The 23,279-nt window shown below is 39.8% G+C and overlaps 2 protein-coding genes across 3 annotated transcripts in view; both read left to right on the top strand.

The window, feature by feature from the left end:
* The window catches only part of SEC24B (SEC24 homolog B, COPII coat complex component), a 51,234-nt gene extending 42,908 nt beyond the window's left edge, over positions 1–8,326 (top strand). For both annotated transcript variants that reach the window (XM_068403394.1, XM_068403395.1), the window contains 4 exons: positions 1,806–1,910; positions 3,016–3,108; positions 4,780–4,883; positions 6,139–8,326. In XM_068403394.1, the coding sequence (XP_068259495.1) occupies positions 1,806–1,910; positions 3,016–3,108; positions 4,780–4,883; positions 6,139–6,253 (417 nt within the window). In that variant the 3' untranslated portion in view covers positions 6,254–8,326. The remainder of the gene's footprint in view (positions 1–1,805; positions 1,911–3,015; positions 3,109–4,779; positions 4,884–6,138) is intronic.
* Positions 8,327–18,555: 10,229 nt separating this feature from the next.
* The window catches only part of MCUB (mitochondrial calcium uniporter dominant negative subunit beta), a 55,352-nt gene continuing 50,628 nt past the window's right edge, over positions 18,556–23,279 (top strand). The window contains exon 1 of the mRNA XM_068402903.1: positions 18,556–18,812. Coding sequence (XP_068259004.1) covers positions 18,684–18,812 — 129 coding nt within the window. The 5' untranslated portion in view covers positions 18,556–18,683. The remainder of the gene's footprint in view (positions 18,813–23,279) is intronic.

The raw sequence follows: 23,279 nt of genomic DNA on the forward strand, positions 1-23,279 counted from the left end.
TTTTGTACACTGAAACCAGCTAAAGTTGCCTGCAATAACAAACTTCCAGTGGTTTCTCAGACTAACGTGGATGAAACAAAATTGTACTTCTAGATGGTTATGATCAGACTGAGGAATTACTTCATGTACAAACCCAGGTTTTATTAGTTTGCCTTTTGCAGAGGTAGCCTAGGAAATGGATGCATTTGTTAATAGTAAGAAGTAAGGTGAGATTTTATTTAAGGTCAAAGTTAGTTGTAATTGCAAAAATAAGTTATTTTTTAAGTTTTCATGGGCTTGTTAGTCACTGGCTTTGGAAAAGTATAGGTAGGAGGTTTGTTTTTTTAAGTGTCATACAAGATTGTATGGTAACTTGAGTAGTTTCTCTGGAAGTTGGTATTGTTCAGCACAATCTGTGAGCTATTTATAGTCTCAAAGTTTCTTTTAAGGTATTTCATGAACTCACATATGTGAGTCTAAACTCGGTGTTATTCAGTGGAATTGATTAGTTCGTCTTTTTATACTTCTCCCCACCACCACCAGCCCCCCTCCAGTATTTGAGAAGCCAACTGCTTCAACTAACCCTGTTAAGTTTTTTGTGGAACTTGTGCTGAAACACTATATTCAGTGTGTGAGTGCTGTAAAGAACCAGCAGTGTCTTTGGGAGATCCAGTTTTGTTAGCAAAGAATTTCAGATCAATTATTTCTAGTAGAATAATACAGAAAATTTGGCTTATTTGACCTACTGAAATTAATTGACAAACCACATTTTAAATCATATAACAGAGTGCTAATCTGCTATTTCGTACTACTTCAGTTTAAAGTACTTGTGACAGAGGCTGTTCTTAAATTTCTTGTTTCTTTAGAAAATTCTATGATATATATTGCAGATTTTTTTTAAATGTTTTTACTGGTTTTCTTTTCTCTTAACACTTGACTCTGGAGAGCATTGAGTAAAGCCTGGAACTTTCCCAGGTGGCATTCAGTAGCTTGATTTTCATCATTATGTATACATCCCAAAAAGCTTCTAATCTATTGCATTATAATGTGGAATTTTTGAAATAGGGATTTTTTAATAATCTTTTACCTTGTGGAGGTATGCTTGGTCTCTAGACTATTTTTTCCGTACATTATTTGCAGAATGCTTCACAGATTCTTATAGATATTCAGCCTATTTTTGTATTGGAGGGGGAAGCAGCTTTAATCTGAAAATACTGTGGGATTGGGGTTTTTTATTGGTTTTGTTTGGTTTTATTGCTGGGGAGGAAGGGGGAGTATTTTTTAGTAACATCATTGCTAACAGCCAGGTTGTTTAATCAGATCAGTCATAGTGCTCTGTGGACAAGCCCGTCTGTCGCTTCAGGCAGGATGTTAAATCAAGGAACTTTCTGTTACTTGAATGCAGTAAAATAGTGAACTCTCCTTGCAGGGAGTAGAATTTGACGGTTTTCTCCTCTTGCAACACTTCTAATGAAGTTGAATGCAATGAAAAAATCTATGAAGGTTGTCTGTAGAAAATTTAAGTGTAAACACTAGAATTCTTTTGAAAGTTTGGCATCTATAGCATGAGAAAAGTTACATACACAACTTAAATGAACTTGCATTATTCTGTTTTAGGTAATAAAGTAGCCTTTTAGGTTAAGTAACATTCTAGAATTGTTTGATGTAAATAATCATTTCAGGCTTAACACGGCATTTTGTTACATGAGAATCCTCAAAATTTTGCTAGAGATTAACTGTTTTTTTTCTGTTTTATTTTACCTGGTTAAGATAAAAATAGGACTTATTTATATTCTAATGTTATTGAGTATTGTTTTTTGTTACAGAGTACAATACATGTAAATGACAGAGTTGTTCCTCAGCCACCTCTTCAGAAGTTGTCTGCAGAGAAGTTGACAAGAGAAGGAGCTTTTCTTATGGATTGTGGTTCAGTAAGTTAACAGTTTCACACATTTCTTTTTCTTTTTTTTTTTTTTTTTTTAAAAAAAAAAAAAAGTCAACTCTCAACAGTAACGGTGTAGTAAATCAGCGTTCCAGGTTACCTGGCAGTAATCTGTGTTCCAGTGAAAGGCTGTCATATTTTGATCAGAGGAGTATCTTTGAGGCTGCATATTAAGGCTTCAGAGGTTAATTTTTTTCATGCTAGACTGATCGGAATATACCAAGAGTTCACATCAAGGTGTTTTGGTTTTTGTTTTATGGTCTTTTTTTTTCCTGGAAGTAATGGATTTCCATTTTCCATAGTTTCTCTTAACGATTATAAAATTGTATGTACTACAGTCTCTCAAACAAAGCACTTCCTATTGATGCAGGAACCTTCTCAGTTACACACAAATATAAGTGGTTTTATGATTTGTGGCTTGTGTGATGTAAGAGTTGCAAGAGTGAGGGAATTGTGGGGAATAAAGAAAACCTGTAGATATAGTTAAAGGTATTCGTAGAAATTATCCTAAAACACACTTAATTGGATAAAGCATTATGCTTCTTGAATAATGTGATAAAACATCATGCTACTTTAATGGCAGTCTAGAAAGTGCTTTAAACCTTGTATGAGTTCAGGGGCTGAGTGTGAATGACAAACTAGCTTCTGTCTCCAGATGTCTGAAATAATTACTATAATGTGTTTTCATAATTGATGCTTTACTATGACTTGTTTAGATTGGGAAGTCAGTGTGCAGTAACTGACACAGTAGTGGTCTATAAAATTTTAGGTTTTTCATTTTAGGAGGTAACGTGGGAAGTTAGTGCATTAACTGTTCCAATATAGATGTGTCCTGCATCCTCATTTTTCTAGTATTTGCATTCTACCTATATTTTTTTGACATTTAATGATCTTATTCCAAATGTTACCAATGTATTAAGTGAATGTACAAATAACGAATATAGAGATGTATGTATGAATTGCAGCTAGAGCTCTCAAGTGATTCATTTGCACTAAAAGTATTATTCTGGTATTATTCCAATTATATCACCACTTGTCTCTTTCTTTAAAATGTGTGCAAGGCCTTTACTAAAACTGATTCTGACATCTTACAGATTTTTTACATTTGGATTGGAAAAAACTGTGATAACAACTTCATAAAAGATGTCCTTGGATACCCAGACTATGCATCAGTACCACAGAAAATGGTAGGTGTTTTGATGAGCTGTGCTGTACAGTGCTTACATTTGGAATCTATATTTAATCTTATTTTTTCTGCATTTTCAGTTTTTAATTATGTAACTATGAATTAGGGTTTTTTTATTGGGTACCTTCTAACCTCTTACCAAATTCATAGGAGACAGATAGAAGTTGTCAAATGCTTTCAAGGAAAGAATGTAAACATGTAAATTTTGGCATTCATGGAATGCCAAAAAATTGTTCTATGACATTACTGCTTTTATTATTTTTATGGAAATATATGTGGGCTCACAAGAATAGGATGGAATTTCATAGAATTAATACAAAAATTAGCTATTCAGACGTGTTAGTTGTTAAGATTAGAGTTATTTTATTGATATCATGGTTTTCAGAAGGACTATGTTCTCCAAACCTTGTGTAAGTTACCAAGTCTATGGTATAATGTGATAGGCTTGTAAGTAAAGGGTAAGAATGAAGTTTTGCTCATCTTCCAAGCCTTGAGTCAATGGTAAAAAAAAAAACCAACACATTTTTAGCTATTACAACATCAAAGACAATTGGATGTGTGTTTTGATGGAGGGGTTTTTATGTTATAACCTGTACCTATAGTATCGTGGGTGAAACAGAGCAGCAATTAAAGAGAAGACCCCTCTTCTGTGGGTAATGATTCCAAAATGTCAAATGTAAGGATGGACCCTTTTAAGACACTCTAGAAAAGTTCAGAATCAAATGGTTATATTCAGATAGTACCAAAAATGTGTTAGTCATTGTGGAAACACATAGGAAGATGCTTCCTGCTTATAAAGCTTGCATAGTATGAAGAGGAAAAGTAAGTGACAAGCAGTAATTATAAGAACAGGTTAAGAGTGGTGAGCTTTAAGAATACTGTAAATTTGGACTCCTTGTTCAGAGTTTTGTATTTTGCTTGTATTAGCAATTTAAAACTGTCCCCTGTGATCAGCTAGTGGTAAGTATTAGTTGACAGTTTTTAGGAAGAACTTGGATAAAGGAAGGATGGTAACTTTTTTCAATGATTATATAGCATTTATTATAATGAAAATGAGAGAAAAAAATGACATAAACAGAAGTTGTTATCTTTGCTTTTAAGTTGTCTTCATTTATTACAAAGGTAGCAATGGAACTACTTTTAGATCTGTAATCAATTCTTTTCTGTCATATTAATTGTCTTAGAAGGTTATATTCGCCTAAAAGTTGGTCTCAGGTTTTTTTAATTCTATTTTTTTCAGCTCATTCCCCAACCAGTTAGTCCAGTATAATCTTTGCGTTGAAATTTGCTTACAATTCAGGTTTCAGTTCTTGTTTTGTTCATCTTTTCAGTGAAGCAAAATGCAACATGTAGGAACTTGATTGACAGGGGAAGATAAAGGCAAGAAAACTGCAAAAGCAGCATTTTGGAAAGATGACTTTTTAAATGAGCTTGCTTTCTAAAATGTTTTGCACTAAAAGGCACTTTAAGTTAAAGATGCTCTGCTTCCTACAGAACAGATATTACTGAATTTTTGTACTTTAAGCTGAAGAAAGAATGTGTATATATAATCATGGTTGGTAATTTCTTAATAGAAACTGTGGCTTGGGTCATGTTATGACTATCAGGATCTATTTTTTAAAATAGTTTTGATAATAAAAGATGATGACTTCTTTCTATTACTTTCAACCAGACACAGCTTCCTGAGGTAGATGCACTTTCTTCAGAAAGAACACGATCTTTTATATCTTGGCTTAGAGACAGTAGACCTTTAAGTCCAGTTCTTCAAGTAATAAAGTAAGTATTTCTGTTAGATACTGAGTAATTATTGGCAAGTTGTTTTTACAGTTTCTGATTGACACTGATGAAAAATGGGAATATCTGACCTGGAAGAAACTGAATAAGGTCCTCTTTCCAGCTGATAATAGTGCTGTTAACTAAAACCCCTTAGCAGCAAAGGTCATCTTTGAATCTAGAGCAAATTCAGTTACTGATAGTTTTATTGGTAGGAATTCGTTGCATATTTTGATATTGTTAAGAATATACTAAAGCAGTGGATATCGTTACGATCAATGGAGTTAACCAGGTTAATTTCTGGTATAGCTTTTATAATTTCAATACATACATATAAAAAAATTCAAGTAAGGTTAATAATCTGTAGATGGTTTAATAGTTGTATGTATTTGTTACTGAGCTCCATAGGACCACAGTTGATGTATGACATATAAGGCAAATTCTGAAGCCTTTTCAAGCCATGGCCCACTTAAAGTTTAAATTCTATAAAATGTTATACTTGAGTTTACATTTGTCTTCTCTAGAGTACTCTGTTTACTAAGCCTGATGGGAGATCATGTTTTAGACAGTACGATGACTTTCTAACTTAGATAAATAATATTTAAACACAGGATGAAGCTCTTCAGCTGTTGCTGTGGTGGCTGCTGCTTGAATTGCAAGGTGTGCTGAGGGACCACAGTAAATAGCAGAGCTTTACTGAATGCTGTACTGTACCAGTACAGAGGACCGTGGCCCAGCAGATATTTACAGTGTCCCAGCAAATTTTTATTGGGGCAATAATTTTGAATACTAGGTCTTTGACACTTTACCTTCTCTGTTCCATTGTCAAATAAGAAAAAAACAGGGAGGGGATTGAGATTACACGTAACCAGAGTTGTAAATTTTCCAGTTTTTTAATTGTTATCAGGATTTAATTTAACCTTTTCAGAATTCATTGCCGCCAGCGTATTTGTTAACTTCTAAACCAAAATCATTTTTATGTTTCCTTTTTTTGTGTTTCTACAAGATATTTTAAATGCTATTTCACCCACTTTTCTACCATTTTATACTTCTTAAAAAGATGCTGCTGTTTGATATTGTATTAAAAATTTTAGGGTTTTTTCCTAAACTTTGGATTATTTACAATTGTAGTGTCTTTGGACTGGATTTAGACTCGAAAGGACAGTAGGCAATTTGTTAGAACTTATGCCTCTGCTTGAATTTACAGTGGATTTTTTGCTCAATGTTTGGACTAAAATACCTTCCTCTCTTCTTTCAGAGATGAGAACCCTGCCAAAACAGATTTTTTTCAGCATTTAATTGAGGATCGGACAGAAGCGGCTTTTTCATATTATGAATTCTTACTTAATATTCAACAGCAGATTTGTAAGTGAGCAAGGAATAAATAGAAGAAAAATCCTGACTTCAGATAGAAGCATGGGCCGAGAGAAGCGTATGGGAAGTTACAAAAGTGGATACTTGTTCTTCACAATATACAGTGACCAGCATTGTTTTGGAAGCTTTACAGCTAAAGAAGTATACATTTCCAAAAGAATTTTGCAGATTTACTTCAGTTTAAAAGTGCTAGGAGTGATGAAGCTGTTTCACTAGTAAACTTCAAATTGGTTTATACACGTTTCCAGTTGTGCGGCAGTATGGTGCTCTGTTTATTGCAAGCTGGTGAATTTATGTAGCTATGTGGGATGATATTTCTTAACGAAATGTACAATTAGGTAAAGCCTTTTTTCTTACATTTATTATAGTAGCACTTCCAGATCTAAATTCTTAACAGATGTCAAAGGGCAGTGCTGTATGTTAGTTGTTTATATGAATTTCTTTTTAAAAGGAATGATTCATATTTACTAAAGACTTCAGCGAATTCCCTGTGAAAGTTGTAGAGTTTCAGTAAAGTACATCAATTGTAGAAATAAAATATATAATGTACATAAGTATTACATTTGTAAAAAAAAAAATGTAAAAAATGTAACTAAAAAAAAAAAAAAAAGACTTAGCTCGGTGTGTGGAATTGTTGAGTGCTCAATGATGAATTGTTTTGTCCCAGGCTAGACAATGAAGTTGACTATTACGACATGCTAAAAAGGGTATGCGTGTAGAAAGAACAGCTGCTTCTTCTGTTAATTTTAGGTGAATTTATTTATGATTGGCTTACTAATTAAAAATATTTTGCTTTATCATGTGTTTTTATATTTATGCAAGTATAATCTTTTTGCAACTAAACTGAATATTGAAGAGAACATGTTTACCACTTTATTTCACAGACTCTGGAAGGGAGGAGGAAACACTTCATAGTCTGAAATGAGCTATTGATATAAAGTTCCTAAAATCCTTCTTATGTATTATCCTAAAGAAGGCATATCTGTTAATCTTGTTTTATGTTTTGTAAACTACTGTAGTTGTGGTCCAGGTTTCTGTAACTTGTGTTGTCTGCCATTTAGAGTAAGCATGGGTCATCACTCGCTCACACTTGATGATTTGATTTCTGCTGTGGAAAAAAAAAAGGGGGGGGGGGGTGTACAAATTAATTACCTTATATCAATGAAAGTAAAGGCTTTAAAATGACAAAATTCAAAATGTAATCACACTGTTGCATCTTTCTGAAACCTTGTTCTTGCTAACGTTTTGGTAACTCAATGGTTTGGGCTTTTTGATGGATTTATCCCAGATTTTTAAATTTGGTTAAGTTGGGATGGTTTTGGTTTGGTTTTTTTAGAGGCACATTAGAAATAATTCATAAAGCACAACCGCTCATACTTATTATTCTGAACTTTATTTGTTTGATATAATGAAATGTGACTACAATGAAATAATTAAGTACAAAAAAGTAAATGATGATTAGTATGATTACATTTTACTTTAAAGTAGCCTTGAAAATGTTACCATTGCATTTTAACTGCCATATCCCCTGAATCAGTCAAGAAAAAAAGTACTAGCTATGGTTTGCAAATGCTTTAAAAGCTGCACTAATTAAATTCTGCAAGTGGTGTTATTTTGCATGTTAGCACAAACTCACTGTTTGGAGAAGATACCTTATAAGTTAAATGTGTGTTGTCCTTAACTAAATGTGTTTAAGTTACCCAAAGATTACTTAAGAGAAACTTTCCATTTAGTAAATTAATTTTTCATGTAATAAATGTCTGAGGCGGTGCTCAATGTTGTCCCTAAATCAGACCTCTAGGATTCCAGTGCTTGTTTGTAGATTAATTTGCATTGGGTGAAAGCTAAGTTCTGCTGAAGAGTGAGGCATCTTAAAAAGAATTTTTAACTGCAAGGGTGAGGAGAGCATGTTACAGTTTTAAATGCCCCATGATAGATGCTTCTGACTTGTGAGCTTGGTATTGAATATCTGGGAACATACTATGCCATGATTAATTGTAACGTATTCTGTAAAACCCTTACTTAAAGCTTTATTCTTCTATGGTTTTTGTATATAAAAATTATGAAAAGTACATCCTGAGAGCTATTTGTTCAGTAAAATTATTACACAGCACAGAGAATCTAGTTATTTTTTACTAATTATAGAGCACATCTCCATTCTGACTGATCTTTAGTTTAAATTTTAAACAGGCAATCTCGTAGACATACTTTGAATTTGAAACATCTCAGGATTTAGTGTTTTGAACAATAAGAGTATCTGTAGGCATGGCAAAAGTATCCAAAAGACAGTTTTACTTACGATGGTTTGGATCACACTACTGTACCAGAAGACACACACCAAAAGATGAATCCCTACCGAGGGATGCGCTGTGTAGCTCAACAAGCTTTTTGCCTACTGAGTAATATTTTGGAGGAGAGATAAGGAGCTTGCTTTTGTACCTGTTTAAATGAAGTCCTGAACTGTCCAAAGAAGATCTCTAGCCATTTTAGGGATTGAACTCTTTCCAAAACGCCTTCAACACTGCATAATATAAATCATGCCTATTTAATGATAAATTCAAGATTTTCTGGGGAAATGTTCCCCAGCCCCAGCTACGTGAGTCTTCGGGGGATCTGTTCAAATTCTCAGCATTTTAAATACTGACAGTGGGCGTCCCTTTCCATGTCTTAGTTCTAAAAGCAAAATCTTTTACCCCTTTTACCAGCTAAGTAGTATGGGATTTCCTGTTGGAGAAATTACAGTCCAGGAAGCTATTACAATGGTAGGACACATGATGCAGTTCCCAGAGAATTATTACTAAGCTTGAATCTGTATTATGTTCTTAAGCTTATTAGTAATAAGCCTATTCATTAATCTTTATGTACAGCTTCATGGCAATGGAGAAAAGATGACCACATGCAGGTGATTTTGTTTGGCTTTGGTTTCCTGTACATTTTGTCAGATGCTGAAAAGACGGTTTTGTCATTACTGTTGTTTTTAAAAAGCCAGAATCAGTTGTTAGTAATCCTCAGAGCCAAGAGCTCCTCAGTAATTCTAGATGTGGAGTCTTACGGTTTTTTAAGCCAAATACATTTTAAGGATTTTATGCAAAATTTTCAAGGTACGGGACAGAAGTGGGTTTATGAGGGAATAGTTACAACCTCAGTCACTGATTTCTGTAGTTAGAAGTATTAACTCTTCTGTAAGAGTCCTGAAAGATCTCATTTTGACTTCAATTTTAGAGTATATTTTGTCTCCGTGCTGTATTCTGATGGCGGGCAGGATGTAACCCTGCAAAAGCTTAGCAGCTGGTTTCAGTGATAGCAAGTTTGGAGGTCTGAGGCTCTAACTGGCGATGAATTTATGGAATACCCCAAATACCTGTCAGTTACTATGTCAGAAATTAGTGACTTTTTGGTTTTGTTTTGTTCTTCAGATTTTAATACATATTAAATCTTTTACGTAATTCTTTCTGGTAGTTGGCTCTGTTTAAAAGGGTGGAGGGGTGTCCACATACACTGTTGCTTCTCAGTTTTTTGTAAATGAGGTAGAATATCATTCTTTCAGAATCACAAAGATTAAGTTCTAACTAGAAGAACGTAACAGTAATACCTGTTCATGAAAAATCCAAAGGCATCAAACTTGAGTGTAGCAAGAGAATTCTCCCATGATTAGTGCCATGTAAAAGAGTATTACAAGAGCAATGAAAATTCAGATAACCACATTATAGGTGGTGCTTCAATTTATGCTCCAATCTTGAATTCTTACTGATTTCCACTTGCAGAGCCTTTGATGTGTTTTCCTTTACAATTTTACTAACTAGAAAATATCAAGTACTTCACAGAATTTCTTCTTATTTTTCTCTGAAAGTCCTTAGCAAATGCGATGGAGCTGCCTAATTCGGAATATCAGTCATGCACAAGATACTAGCAGTTGCACACTTATACGGAAGATAAACAGAGATGGTGGAACTGGCAATATTTCAGAACCTGTTTAAAAATATATATATTTGGAAAAGGAGAATGAGTTTTTAATCTTGTTTTCCATGCACCTGTTCACCTTTAAGATTTTCTGTTGTGTATTTTCATAAAGCTACATATGTGGGTTGTATTTGATTTTTCAGATGCTGAGAGAATACCGTGCTAGAGCCATCAGCAAATACAGATCTCAAATTACACCCTTAATCATGTTGCCATTAAAAGAAAAGTGACAGTTGTAAAAAGGGCGAGAGCATTGGAAGGAAGTACTGTTTGGCTAGCAAGTAGTTTTGTGTTTATCAACATGAGTCAAAAGTCCCTGCTTGTGAGAAACTGAGGCTATGTGGGATTATTGAGTGAAGTGTTTATTGGCACAAGAATCCTCAAGCATGAGGAAGAGTTGGTGATAATTAACCCTTTTGGTAATCTCCTAGCCATAGGAAATGTTATTCTCATGAATTGTTTGAAAAGATGTTTAAAAAAAATTAACAAAAGATTTTATTTTAATGTTAGAACATCCTTTAGGAAAGTACTGTCTTTTGTTAATAACTTCTGTAGATACGATGCTTCAAAAAATTCTACAGGCTATAAATCCTAGTTTTTCTGAATACAAAATGTTGCTGAAAATTACCTGATGACCTAACGCTGAAACAAAGGAAGAAGAATAAAACATGTAGCAATCATCTGTAGCTAAGGAATTCTTTCTGCTTTTCTTTGTCTCTTTGGTGGCTGAATGTGGTGCCTTCGTTATCTGAAGTAGAGTTTAGGGGAAGCCAGGATTACAAGTGGAACTGGAACCACTGGTGTGTGTGCTGGGTGTCTTCATCCAGCTTGCTAGGCATGTGCATAGCTTCTGAAAGATTGGTGCTTTGACTGTCTATCCAGATGCTGAAGTTTAGCTGTTTCTTGTGATATGACTGTATTTCTAAGTGCCTAATATTTTTATTCAAAATAAAAAGCCATTTGAGTTTCCAAGCTCTCCCCTTTCCCCTATCCAAACTATTATTTCTAATTAACAAAAATACTTTGTTTACACAAAAGCATAATTTATTATTGTAGAGCAAGCATGAAATCTTTCAGCCTTCCAAACATGTATTTTGAAAACTTAAATTCCTGGAAGAAAGAGTGGAAAGTGCCTCTGCAACCATGGCTGTGGCACCTCTAGCAGTGCAGATGGGATGGATTGGTTCTGCAGGAGGAACGCAGCTGTTGAGAAAAGCAGCACGCGAGGGGTCTGTCAGCTGCTCCGTCACTGTCAAACTGCAGCTAGATCATCAAGCGGCATTGCCAGTCCACCTGCTCCGGTATCCTGTCTCCTATAAGAGTGACTGGTATTGGATGGTCTGGGGTGAAACATGAGAAAACCATAGTGCGCAGGTTGTCCGACCCTGAGTTGTGTCTCTACCTTACGTATTTAGAGATCAGCTTGACATGTGAAACCCTGGCGGTATTTTTGCTAATCAGAATAACTGAGTATTGTTGGCCTTAGACTGAATGATTTCTTCAAATGAAAAGTGTTGCAATCGAATTACCTGTGAAGAAAAATTTTCTCTTATTTCTGCAAGTTCCTGAATGCTCTGTAGCTTCCTGTGCTGGGGAAAATAGGAGATACCAAACTGCTTGATACCCTTCTTTCTTTGATGCACAGTTATCATGTCCTCTCCTTAATTTGTCTTCTAAGGCTTTCAGTTTTCTCAGTATGTTTAAATTTTTGATGGTGTTTGTCTTCTCAGATCACCTGCTAAGACTATTAGAGTACCTGGTAGTATGTAAGGTATCGCAAACAGTGTTGCATGAACTGATTTACATACAGGTGGGTATCACCAGCCTTTTCCCTTTTCTAGTCTTTTTCATCCTAATTTCTTGTTACAGTGTGAGTTATTAAAAAAAAAACCAAAAAACAAAAAAACAAAAAAAGCCTCTTATCTGGATTCCTGGAGAAGTTTAAAAAACAAAACAAAACAGAAACAAAACCTGTCGACTATCTTCCCTCCTCAGTGGCAGTTTCCTAACTTTCTTTCAGCTCCTTATTTCAGAGTTTAGGGTTTGCCTTAAAAAATACCTGAAGTCACCAAAATCTCGTAGAAACTGCGCATGTTGCAGAAGAGGTCTAGGCAGGACTGCAGGACTTAGGGAAGTAAGATTTAGGCCTTCTAGGAATGTCCTTCAGCTTTAACTTGTGAATTTTACATGAATCAAATGTAAAATGACTGAGACGCCAGCCTTTTCTCTGGCAAGTTGCGAAGCTCCAGGCAGTCTTTCTTCCTTAGCCTAAAACAAGAAGAGGGCAGACCACATGGTATCGCCTCAAAGGGAGGGAGAACTACTACCCAGGCAAAGAATATTACCACAAAGCCCTTGCACAAATGTGCTGTGCGGAACAGGTGAATGGAGTATAATGTCCTGGGAAGGGAGTGGGGTTGGCGTGGATGCTCACGTCCCTGAATATTTGCTTCAAACGGGATGTCAGAATTTTTAGAACGAACATGGTTGTGACTCAGAGTTGTGCTCAGCTCTGGTGTTCATTTGTAATGACTAACATGAAATGACTTAACAAAAATAAGCTGTGTATCTAGGTGTGCATGGCTTCCTCTGGTATAATTAAGGTTTATACTCGTTTGAGGCGTCATTTGTTATTGCTGCTTGCTGGTTTTGGACTGTAAAGTATTTCTTTATTTCAGTTCCACTCTTTCACCTTGATTCCACGGCCTCTTCCATGTATTTGAGTGAAGTGTTGAGCTGTTACTAACTCTCAGTTACTACCACTGAGTACTTACACAGAGGTTTTGCTGAGGACCCCTGACCACAAGGATTGCACTGTGCTGGGTTCTGAATGGTCGTTGCTTCCTATCGCACGCTGATGACATTAAATTTACACGTTCTCACATTTTAAGCCATGAGTCATAGAGAGGTGTAGTGTAGGTCATTAAGACTGCCTGAGTGAGGACGCTTATGTAAATATAGGGTTTCTAAGCTCTTTTTCATACTGCAGGTGCCAAGCTAAGACGAGCTCTGTCTCTGTGGCAGACTGGTGCAAAGGGAGCCAGAGCCTGAAACCGGCTGATGCTCTGCCTGGTGTGGGCAATGTGTCAAGGGAAGAGGGAACAGCTGAACTTTTCCATCGTGCTACTGCTCTCTGATGATAGATTGTCCTGCCTTGAGCAGGAGCTGGGCATGGAATGGCTCCAGAATTAGGAAACCCTAAACGGGGGTCTCCACCCCTAGTTTTCCAGTGCGTTGGTTGTGTATTTCTCCCTGGAGCTGTGGCTCCAGTGGCAGCTTAGGCTGATTTCCCTGAGCAACGGTGCTGAAAGGGGAATCTCTGCCCTGTCCCCACATGCTCCCACCGCCTCCCTTGTGTCAGCGGCAACGGCCGTGCGACTACTTGTCCTAAGGCATGGGTATTCACAACTGGGCAGCCAAATAAACTCTCAGCAAAGATTCAAAGTATGCCTATGGCATTCACATCACCCTATATGCACAATTCCTATTGTTTTAGCTGGCTGTTCCTGCAAGGTCCTGAGTGCTCAGCACCCTGAGAGATGGGGAATATAAACTTCATTTTATCCCCCAGAAAAGATGTTGGTGATAGGGACCTAGAAACCAGCACGACTCTTCTTTTTGGGACCCTGCACTCCCCCGGGGTTGTAAGGAGGGCTCTTCACTGAAGAGGTGCACTGGTGTTGGTACCTGCTGCACAAAGCCTAATGGACTGCTAAAATTGTGCTGGGAACATGAAACTAAAAACTGATAATGCTGCTTCCATAACTACAACAAACTTAACATTGAACTTGTCACTTTTAATATTAATTAATGTACTCAAACAACAGTCTTTGCCACAGGCTGCATAGCATTCATTTGATATTCTGAGTGAATTCCTAGTGAGTTGGCCTCTGTTATCACGCTGGGGTCAGTTTAAATGTCAAGCTGCAGCCTTTCCCTCTTGGGCCAGTTCTTTATTCATCTGAACCTTTTTGGGAGTTAAGACTCTGAGCCGTATTCTATGCACTGATTTCCTGCCCAGTGCAAGCCATGTTTGTGTGTGCAATCCCGACCTGAATAATAGCTTACTGCTTTTGGAGACTTCTGTGCCTATCAAGTGATCCTGTGTGTCAGTCTTGTATTAAGCTCCTAAATGCAATAATTGTCTTTGTAAGAATTTTTGCTTACAGTGCATCAAAGATAAATTTACAAGCAAGAGGAAGCATACAGGAAAGTCTAAGCAAACAAGGAGACATAATAAAAAGTCTCAGAAGAGGGAGGAAAAATTATGAATGCGGATGACGCACCCTCCCTATAATCGCAACTCAGGTCTCTGCTCTACTGACTTAATGCTCCTGTGTGATTTAGACAGCCTGGCAGCTCTGCAATAAGAGTGTAATTTACGATCCTGTGCCTAGTCTAAGCACTTCTCATTCCTTGAGTAAGAATTTATCTCTGTAATTGGAGTCCAGATCTTTCCCCATGTGGCATCACGCCTTCCAGCAGTTTATTTAGGAAATCTTACGGGCATGATCCACCGCTCTATAGAAAATACAGAGCTTTGTCTATGTTCTGTGCAAGTCAGTGATAGGTCTCATCTCACTCTTCCTTTACTAGAGCGGGAGGATTAGTATATTAGTACTGGCAGAGCGAACATTTTGCAATGAGCTGCTCTTCTGTACTTCGAAGAGAGATTTTTGTTCTCTGTGCACTGGAAGGGAACATAGTTCTCCCTGGTGAAAAAGTTTGTCTTTCATTGAATGGCCACAGTGCTGTTACCACGTCCAGAAGGAACAAAAGAACCTTATATGCTCCCCTCTTCACGAAAACATAGGAGTTTGGGTTTCATACTTGGGACTTTTGGGAAAATTCAGGCTGTTTAGTAATGACTTGTAATGGCCTTACCTGGAATTCTGCAAGCAAGGCTCAAGATCTTAGCTCAGATTTGCTGCTGAAGAGGAGAGATGTTGCAGCAGCTTCTCATCCCCAGATGCGAGAGAAATCTCTCAGCAGAGACATGGTTTTTGGAAGATGTATCACATAATTTTATTCCATTCCGTTATGTTTTCTGTTTTGAACTGTAGTATGCAATAGTTAAAAGAAAAACCTCTAGCTGTTGGTTTCAAGAAAGATACATTGGAAAGTTTCATTTGGGGGGATGCTGGAAGTGGGAGGAGGAAATCCTTCTTACTGATGGAGGACAGCATAAAACTGCCTTCGGGGGAGAGCTTCAAGCTATCTGCCGTGGGTTTGGTATTGTTGTACAGACAGGGACTTTGAGTTTTGTCATCAGTTTTTTTCTGCTGTCTCTACCTTACCCTTCAACTCTGGAAAGGCATCCATGAACAAACAAGGAAGCACTGAAAGAACTGTGAAGAAGGAAACAAAACAGAGGTTGAGGAAAAGGGCTCTGGCTTCCATGTAATCACACCTGAAGTTACATATAAGTGTATTTATTTCCTTGAGTGATGGGAACATCATCCTGTAATTGGGGTCCTGATTAATTTTGTCGTCGGACTCCTATAGCTGGCTAGTGAAGATGATTACCCTGTAATTAGGCTATGTGCCTTCCCCTTCTGAATGTATTTGGAATATGATGCATGGCACCTTCGGTCACGTTCCTCCCTGTGGGGAGGGTAGAGATCTCTGCTCTTGCAGTTTTGTGCCTCTGACAATCGAGTTGGTAAGACACATTTGGAGTTAGGGTGCTCTCCTAGAGCTTGTTACTTTGCCCAGAGAAAAAGTTTTTACTTCAGAAGATAATCTGTGTCCTTCTGTCCTACCTTAAAGTGTGTTTAGTTTTGTTTTGTTTTACCTTGACAAAGATTCAAAACGACTTCCCTGACATTTAGGAGACAGACCCTTTGCCACTCGGAAAGGGTCCCTATTATTCCCCCTTAGTTTCACGCTTTCCTAGAACTCCATCTGGTTTTATTTTAGTAGTTTTCTCTTTAAAAAATGTCCCTAAGAATATGACTTGAAACGTAAGTCTCAAGTCTGTAATAATCTGCTTGTTTTCCTAACTGTTTTCTTACTGGAACTGAGGCCAGTCAGATAGGTATAAGACAAAGACAGGAACCCTGATGCTGTGCATGCATAAATCACTGGCTTTGAAGTGCTGTTTCCTTTTGGCAGAGCACGTAGATACCAGCAGGGAAGAGATTAATTAGCATCTCACAGAAGAAGAAAGATCATTCCAAACTAGTTTCAAGTTAACACAATCTAACTCCTTGTTACAAACTATATTATAAGCACGGGGTGGGGAAGGCAAAAGTTGGGGAACTAGCAAGTCATCCTAAAAGCTGTCCCCCTTGGACAGCCTTCAGGTCCAGACTTTGTTTTAGTGGTTGCACTCAAGAAACGTTGCCATTCACTGCATTTTATAGCTCTTTTAATGGTATCTGTGACTGTCGTGATGTTTCACAGGATTTTTTTGTATTTACTGTATTCAATGGGTATGAACAGATAAATACAATGACCATTTTATGTAGATTTTTCTTTGTCAAGTGTTAATTATGTATGATGTTAGTTTAGAAGTGAAGTATGTTATAGATACATTTTGAGGTATGATTTACAAAAAAACTAAGTTACAGTGAACAGTGAGTACTTACAGGGGAAATTGTAAGACAAAACATGTTGCTTAGTGAACAAACGAGCTGCCTCATGAGGCAATCTGAAGGGTGTGAAAGGCAAATGTCGGGCAGGTTTTTCGAAGAGTCAAAGTCATCATTTTAAACTTGGCAGTGACGCAAGGCCCAACTAGTAAAATGTTCTCTCTTCTCCTGGCCTGTAGAAAAAAACATGAATTTTTTCATTCCCAGCCCCGTGCAGAAGCTAACATCCACAAGTCGCTGTGAGCAGCGGTCCTTCCTTGCTCCTTATTGGTCGTTTAAACACAGTACAGAAAGTGTAGCACTGCACAATGACCAAAACGAAATGATCTCTTTTCTAGTCCTGGTACTGATTTTTCCTCCCCAAAGACAAACATCACTATGTGGTAGGAGTATAAAAAAAAAGCCAGTTACCATGACCTCCTTACATCTGCTTGATGAAACCATAAATATTCCATCTTGAATTAATGTACTTTAATCCTTTATTTCACCTGCAGCAACTTCGTGGATATCAATATGATTTACTTAGTAAGGTACATAAGTCCAGAAATCAACTCTTACTTTGGCTAAAGGAAAATTACTCCAATAAAATTTGGGAACTTTTTCCTATGATAAATATTAATTGTGATTGTATCATGTTATCGTCTTTGGGAGTCACTGCCTGTTAACAGCGCAACTTCTCTTCTGCTGTTCCCTGGGACTCCACTCACTTAATAGATTGCAGTGACCCTGAAGTGGGAATGAGCGGCTCAGTGATCTCAGCTGCAGAAGGTTTCCTTTCCAGAGCTCAGAAGATGGACACAAGTGAGGTCTTATTTAGTCCCCCGGAGCCATCAAGCGTGCAATCAGTTGTGGAGTTTTTCCATAATACTGACAGTCTTTCAGATCTGCAGCAGCCCAGTTTCTGAGATCCTTTTTGTCATCATTGGGTAAAGTTGGTTTTGTTTTGTGCAGCATTGCTTTGGAGGAACACCATAAAGGGCAGAGAAAGCAGAGGAATAGAATACTTTCCCATATGTTTCCTTGATGTAATGCCATGGGACTGATGTGCTTCAGTGGTTTCTAGTGAACATGAAAACCTACATTTGTGAGCATGGAGATTCGGTAGGACAAGATGATATCAAACAAATGACTGACTAGAAAAGAGTTAAGGTTTGCTGATTGCTCTACTGCTGTAAGCAGAACTTCCTTGTAAACTCACGAACTCTAAGAGCGTTTTCCTTCTGTGCTTTGCTGTTCATTTCTGTGGCAGCAGAATGTGTTTGTTCCACTGAAACATGGAGGGAGCAATAGTCCTGTTCCTCAAAAGCAGGCAATTTGGAAAGTAAATCATCTAATACTCAGCTACATAAAAGGCAGGTGTTCAGGTAAGACAGAAATTTATCGTTCCCTTCATCTGATTTATAAATATAGTTATTGAAATCCGTTTTCAATGGCAAGAAGAAAGACGAAGACAGGGCGGGGGGGGCAGCACCTGTGTGCAAAGGGCGGTGGGTTGCGCCCAGCCGAGCCAGGGCCGGGGGCAGGCGGAGCTCCCCGTGGCCGCCGCGATAACGGCTCCCAGCCGGGCTGCGGGCCGCGCCTGGCCCGGCACTGACCGGGCAGGCGGGAGGACACCCGCATCCCTGCCCGCACCGGGGATCGCCCCGCCAAGCGGGACGGGGGGAGCTGCGCAGCCCGGCTCGGCCCGGCCCCTTCCCGGCAGCTGGCGGGAAGCAGAAGAGGAAAAACATTGCCAAGCCACCCCGGCCGCCGGAGGAGACGCCCTCCGCTCGGGCTCGCCCACGCCCGGCGTGGCAGCCAGCGCCGCCCGCCCTGAGCCAAGCGCGCCCGGAGGCAGCTCGGTCCCCGCCGCAGGAGGAGGAGGAGGTCCAGGACGATGCTGGCGGGGCTGGGGCGGGCGGTGCGGAGCGGCTGGCCGCCGGGCAAGCGGCAGCCCCCGGTGCTGCTGGGCAGGCGGGCAGCGCGGGGCAGGCGGGATGGCTGCCCGCTGCCTTCAGCGCCTCAGGTAAGGCGGGGAGCGGGCGAGGGTCACCGCGGGACGGCGTCGGGCAGAGGCGGAACTCCCCCCCGCGGCTGCTGGCGCCTCGCCTGCCTTCCCCCGGGGCCGCCCTGAGGCGCGGAGGGACAAAACTTGGGGGAAGTTCAGCCTCGGCGTGGCGTTACCCGGGCCGGGCTGGAGCCGCAGCGGTTCCAGGGCTCCGCCGCGGGGCCCGCCCGCTGCTGCCTCGCTTCCCTGGGGCGGGGGGAGGCGGCGGGACGGGCCCCCGGGGCGTCGCTGCCTGGCGAGCGGCGCGGTGACTGCGGCGCGGGGCGGGAGGAGCCGCTGTGGGGGCCGCGGGTGGCGGCCTAACCCTAACCCTCGGGGACAGCCCCCACGGCCGGCGGGGCCGGCGGGACTGCGGTGGCCTCCGCGCCTCCGTCCTCATAGCTCCGGGAGTGGCTTTTCAGGCGTTGTGTGGCTTCTGCGACTCCGAGCTGGTTGGAGAGTACTAGGTGAATCTCAGGCTGCTGTTGTAAAGTGCGAGGAACAAAATGGGAGCGCAAAAAAAAAAGTTTTCCTCACATGCTTTCGTGGAACTGCCTTGTACATGTGCAAATAACCATGTCCGTCTGCCTCTGAGCTTCGCGTGGCTTTAAGATGTCTCAGAGATCCTATGAGTAGGAGTGCGGAAGGAAAACAAGAAGGTACAATGACTCCAAAAATAAAGATCTGCTAGGACGTAGGATAATGTGGTCTTAGAGCCCCGTGCAACTGCCTGCCAGGAGAGAAGACAGTTTAGTTCTTGATTATTGGTTTTAGTAAAAGAGATTCTATATATGCTTGCTAACGTTGCTGTGATGAAACACGACAAAACCCCGTCGCCTCATCCCGGGCCCATCCATATTGATGGTCCCAAGTCGCTGGGACGTGTGGTGGCATCCACAGAAGGAAGCGCAGGGTGCTCCGGGGCTTGTTAGGGAGCAGCTCCTACAGCTGGGGTCTGGAAGCCTGGTGGCAGTTGCAGTTGAGGAGCTGTGAGGAATGAACTCTGCACGTTTTGCTAAGAATCTTTGCACAACCTATTAAAAAACCCTTTTACAAGATTCCACGGTATTAATTTGCCCCACCTCTGTTAATGAGGATGGCCTTTCTTTGCTTTGTCACGTGTGTATGTGAGGACATTCAAGAAGGGAATTTAAGACAAATATTGACTTAGCCTCCTCAGTTTTCTGCAGTTCAAATGCGGTATGCTAAAAACATCTTGCACCTCACTGAGAGCGTTTGCACTGTCATTCAGCACACGCTGATATTACATATTCAGTTTGTCACCTCTAACTTCTCCAGAGTACCGCTTTGCAGACAAACTTCATGCTTTTCTAAGGCTCTAAAATGAGACTGAAAGCTGATAAAGCTTCAAAAAGAAATGCCACATAGGAGAGGAGGAGGAGGAGAAGGTCTTGCTTTGGTAGTGCTGCCGTTACAAGAGCGAGCAGAAAAATGATCAGCCCTGTTACTTCGTGGGATGGAACACGACAGTGACACATATCAGGAATTAAATTCTTGCACTGAACAGGTTAAGGAGAGGGATGTTGCAATGTTTAGGAAGATTCTAATTCAGAAAAATACTTAGTGCAAGATTTTGTTTATTTCTAAAGTGGAAATACTTGGAATAAATTAATATAAAATGTTTTTTATATATGCAACCCGTAGTTCTAGTTTTTCTACAGAGTTGCTAGCAAGGTGGATAATGAAGCATGTTTACTGATTTCCCCCTTCCTGTTTTCATCTTTGGGTGCCTTTCAAATTTTTAACTACGTGTCTGCAGAACAGTTCAGACAGTTAAAATATGTGTTCTCGTAAACATTAACTGAATGGCTTGTAGCTGTAATTTCAAGCTAGTGAAAATAAAAAATGTTCCAATTGTTATTACAATTGTTTAGCTGTTTAGGTTTTGATGTAATGCAAGACGTCAGATTACGTACATCTTGTCCAGTGCAAACATTGTTGTGATTATTTGATTTTTTTCAGCAGTATTTTTTTTTTTAATTGTTGCTGTTGTGTGTTGCTAGCTCTGCTGCTCGCCATTGCTGTTTGGGGGAACAAAGATTTTGCCTCTAGCTCTGGAAGGAAAAGTTGGAGTGCTGGGGAAAAGGTTGGGCCGAGGAAAGCAGGGCTCATCCGCTTGTTGCCTTTGCACTTGGTGTGGTCTGGTGCATCGTGGGCCACGTTCTCCAGCTCGTTTCATGCTGTGTTTGGTGATGGGAATTGGTTTGCCCGAATGCCTTTTGGGGCATTGACTGTCGTTTTCCATTTGGAAAGCTGGAGGTGGTACTTCAGTGGCCACAGAGGGTTGTAGGTACGTGTCCTTAGTTATCACATACTGCGAGATATTCAGGTATACTGTGTTGATGAGCAGGTGTGTAAGTACACAGAGCGTTTGTGTGCTGCGTTTTCGACTAATGAGTACACTGCTGTGGGGACAAACGAACCATTATTGCTATGGCTAATTTGCTGTAATTTTTCTGTAAAAGTAGGGATTGCTGTCCTAAAGAGCTGTATCCTTAATTGTTAAGCTTCTTAGCTCCGCTTTTAGACAAAATCCGCAGCTCTTCTGATGGCTGTGGTTAGCTGCTTTGCCTTTGGAGTAATGCTTATACAAATTGCTCTTAATTTTGTAAGGTTGATTTTTTTGTTAGGTGAGGTTTTTTCTATTTTTTTTTACAGTGGCTAGTGCTTAGGCAGACAGTTTTTCAAACTAAGTGAAGCATGTTAATTGTGTTCTTTGGGCAGGCTTTCTTATTACACATAATTTTGTTCCCAAAAGGGTGCAGTTCATTTTGCTAGAGTCCCGGATTTGTAGTGCTGCAGTTATTTTGCGCGTGGTGAAACCGAACTGTTGCCAGCTCTTTCGCTTCCTCTTCACTTGCACACTTTAACTCCTGCAGCTCTTACTGAGAGAAATGCCCTGCTTGCACTGCTCTCCGGGAGGAAAAACTCCCCGCACCATATTGCAATGGAGAACAGATGTGTTAACGTAGAATCAAAGCTTAAAATTGCTGGGATTTTTTTTTGTATGTTCATAAACCTTCTAAGCCAGGAAACATTGAAGGGGCTGGATTGAATTTTTTTTCAGATGATCCTAGTTAGCTGCTTTGTAGTGCTGAATCCAACTGATCTAAAATTGTGTTGCTTTTTGTGGCCATTCATATACGCTGAGATTCGCAGTTTAGTCCATAGTGTGGAGATCTGTACCAGCATGCCTGCATCGCTGGGGATGGGCGGCAACTGGGGAAAATGAAGCCTGGGTTACGCAGTTTTTTTTCACTTAAAACCAGGTTTCTCTGCAGTCGCACAGCCCCGTTCTAGCTAAAACTGTTTCTATCCTGTATGAAGATGCTGGAATGGTGTCTCCTGCAAAAGGCAAGGCTTGTTTTGAACAAGTATGAGCAAGGGAACTAAAATGGGAAGACTTTAATTTTTTCAACATGCGAGTCTATTTAACATGATTAATTCGGAAAGCATTCCATTTTTGTGCGCAAAGTTCTCTCAGACTTGTGCCTCTGGAATACATTGGCGAGGAGGAAGATGGTGTGTAAGCTGGCAAGATCAAATTGCGAAGGCTTCTGTGAAAAACATTCCGGATTTGGGTTCTTCCTCAATTAGGGTATCACATATGCTTGTTGCTGAGGGGAATTTTCTTCCTAGTTCCGAAGTGCAGCCAGTAGGAGAGTCGGTGGGTTTGTTTATCTGCAGAAAGCAGAGTAGAGGGGGGGTTATTCTGGGGATTTTTTTTTTGTCAGTTCCCAGTGTCATCCATATCTGTCAAAAGTACTTCTTTTAATGCTTTCAGCTGATAAGTTGTTGACTACCCAGTTCCTCAGACTGGCTTGAACTTTTTTCCCTGCCCTTCCTGTTAGGTTTTATAGTTATTCTTCTTACTCCCAAGCTACCATAATGCTTCCAGCGTTATACCTATCCAGTTTGTCCTCCAGTTTTATACATTCTTATAAGCAAGGATCTAAATGTGCCCAGATAGCCACAGGGTAATTTGAAATGTATTTTTTTGTTTGGATTTTAAATTTTGCCCCTTTTGCACATATTCTGCTGTGGGGATTTCTGAGATACTGTCACAGCAGCAACCCCAGGACAGCCCAGGCAACTACAGAGAAGTGAATTATCATTGAGTGTCTCATGCAGCGAAATATTTCACATAAATGTGGTTTCAGTCCCTGCTTTGTATTTTCAGCCTACTCGGGTCCTCTGGAAATTGAGATCTAATTGGAGCCAAGAACTGTGAGTAATTTGTGGCCGCTGGGCCTCTTTTCACTCCTCTTTCTTTCCCTTTGAAAGCCTTGCACAACAAAAATTAGCTCATTGATCCAGGTTTTGTTTTCTAAACAGAAACCTTGTGCTTATACTGGCATATGTCAACAAAAACATACAACCCACTAAACCGTTTGTTTATGGAAGTACTGTTCACTCTTACAAATA

Source organism: Nyctibius grandis, chromosome 6, assembly GCF_013368605.1.
Source record: "Nyctibius grandis isolate bNycGra1 chromosome 6, bNycGra1.pri, whole genome shotgun sequence".
Taxonomy (NCBI): domain Eukaryota; kingdom Metazoa; phylum Chordata; class Aves; order Nyctibiiformes; family Nyctibiidae; genus Nyctibius; species Nyctibius grandis.